Source organism: Penaeus vannamei, chromosome 4 (genome assembly GCF_042767895.1).
Source record: "Penaeus vannamei isolate JL-2024 chromosome 4, ASM4276789v1, whole genome shotgun sequence".
Classification (NCBI taxonomy): Eukaryota; Metazoa; Arthropoda; class Malacostraca; order Decapoda; family Penaeidae; genus Penaeus; species Penaeus vannamei.
The window spans coordinates 13,826,313-13,828,514 of NC_091552.1; the positions used below are offsets into that span (position 1 = coordinate 13,826,313).

General features: G+C 29.7%; 1 protein-coding gene across 5 annotated transcripts in view; it reads left to right on the top strand.

Moving 5' to 3' along the window:
* Nucleotides 1-1,723, top strand: part of Iml1 (GATOR complex protein Iml1) — a 47,729-nt gene extending 46,006 nt beyond the window's left edge. For 3 of the 5 annotated variants that reach the window (XM_027356228.2, XM_070120693.1, XM_070120691.1), the window contains one exon: nucleotides 1,168-1,723. In XM_027356228.2, coding sequence (XP_027212029.2) covers nucleotides 1,168-1,374 — 207 coding nt within the window. In that variant the 3' untranslated portion in view covers nucleotides 1,375-1,723. The remainder of the gene's footprint in view (nucleotides 1-1,167) is intronic. The other 2 variants (XM_070120695.1, XM_070120692.1) reach the window with 1 other exon arrangement.
* Nucleotides 1,724-2,202: the final 479 nt, after the last annotated feature.

Here is a 2,202-nt window from a genome sequence, read left to right on the forward strand (position 1 = left end):
TTCACATCCAAATAAGTTTTGTGCTAAATATGTGACTTTGTTAAAGCTCCATTCTCATTTATTACTGATTTTGCAGGTCCACAAAATGCACTTTTTCAAAATAAGAAAATCTCTGCTCTCAATTATACATGGGTCAAATGCAAAAGATTTAATACATTTTGCTAATAGGTTTGTGTGAAGTAATGTAGGCCAACCAATACAAATATTTATTAGTACAGTGTAATATCTATCAAACAAAAAAAATCAAACTTACAGATTAGTTATTGAAAATGTAAGGGATACAATTCATCTGAAAAAAAAGATAAAGTGATGACCATACACAAGATCAAACAAAGGCTTGTGTAATGTTGTGCATTACATAATATTGTATGATACACATGTTTATTTGGCAAAAGAATAATAATTGTTTGGAAATGTAACTTACGAACTAGTAGTAGTACAAGAAGTAGCCAATCCTAGTAGATTTTTAAAGACATGTAGAAAAATGTACTTAATTATAGTTTTCATGAAATATTCTTTAGGTAGGTAAATGTATCAATTAGGTAGGTGTGTGTTATGGGCAAGCAAATACAGCATACATTTATGATTACAATTTGTACAGTCATTCTCTATATTTGAATGCTTTGGGATAATATTTATTGGAACTTCATATTCAGTGATGAAACACTGATCTAGTCATCACAGTCAACTTTCAGGTTATGTCAGACATCGTTAAGAGATGTACATGGCTTTATTGAAGGATAATTGAGTTTTAGAATTTTGGATAGAGAGATGGGTAGCATAGTATAACTTTTTTTCTTTCTTTATCATCCAACTCTTTTCATCTGTAATATAGATTTCATTTTCATTTTTTCCACATCGTTTTACTAAACATTTTCATCAACTTTTCTGTCTTTTTACTCATTTTACTTTTTCTTTGAATACCTTCTCTACTACTAAACATATACTGTTTTATTTCATTTATACACTTTACAAAAAAATATTTTTATTTACATTTTGTTTTTTCTTTGTTTCTTTTTGCCAGTCTGTATTATATACTTGTGATTATACATCTTATGTTTACATTCCTCAGTTTATTGTTTCATGGTTTAATTACAGATTTCATCATATTATGCAGACCTTGTAGATCTAAATAAATCTGATACTAATGATAACTATTTATTTCAGCCTGGATTTTTGTGGTCCTTCAACTATATGCTCACAAGACGGTGGAAGTCTGCTGTCTCAGGTGATGAAATATTAGGAGAGAAGATGCTACATGACTTTAGGCAATTTTGTACAAATCATCATGGTCGGCTGCGAGATTTCTGGGACTCTCACCTTCCTCAGTTATCACCTGTATCGCCAACTGATGAATTTATTGGGGAGTCCTAAGGCTGCTTTTGGTCAACATTCTTTCTGCAAATAACCCTTTTAGTGATACCCAAGTACTTATGTGGAAAGTGCATAAGTTATTGTACTTGGAATTTATTTGAAGTTGCTTTGATTAATTTCATATTGTTATAAAAAAGATGGAAGTTTTCAGTATACAATATAAAATGTTTATTTTTCATATTTTCTGTAAATTGTGCATATAAGTAAGTGAGTGTGTGTGTTTGTGTGTGTGAGTGAGTGAATGGTACATGAGTTTAATGTATTCTATGAAAAATAGAAGTATTTTGTTTAAAAAGAAAAAAAGTTGAAATAGCTGCATTTATTTATTTTATTTTATTTATTTATTTTTTATTTTTTATTATTTTTTATTATTTTTTATAATAATAATAATAATTATTATTATTATTATTTTTTTAATTATTATTATTTATTTTATTTTATTATTATTATTTTTTTTTTTTTTTGTGTGTGTGTGTGTGCGTGTGCATGTGCGTGTGCGCGCGCGTGTGTGTGTGTGTGTGTGTGTGTGTGTGTGTGTGTGTGTGTGTGTGTGTCTGTGTGTGTGTGTGTGTGTGTCTGTGTGTGTGTCTGTGTGTGTGTGTGTGTGCGTCTGTGTGTGTGTGTGTGTGTGTGTGTGTGTGTGTGTGTGTGTGTGTGTGTGTGTGTGTGTGTGTGTGTGTGTGTGTGTGTGTGTTTTGAAAAGTTATTATATGAAGCACAGTTAGTACTGACAAGCACAATTTGAATAAAATATCATTTATTTTGTACAATTTATTTCTTTGAAATTATATTGTTTAATTAACATGTAAATTTGTAAACCTAAGTTTT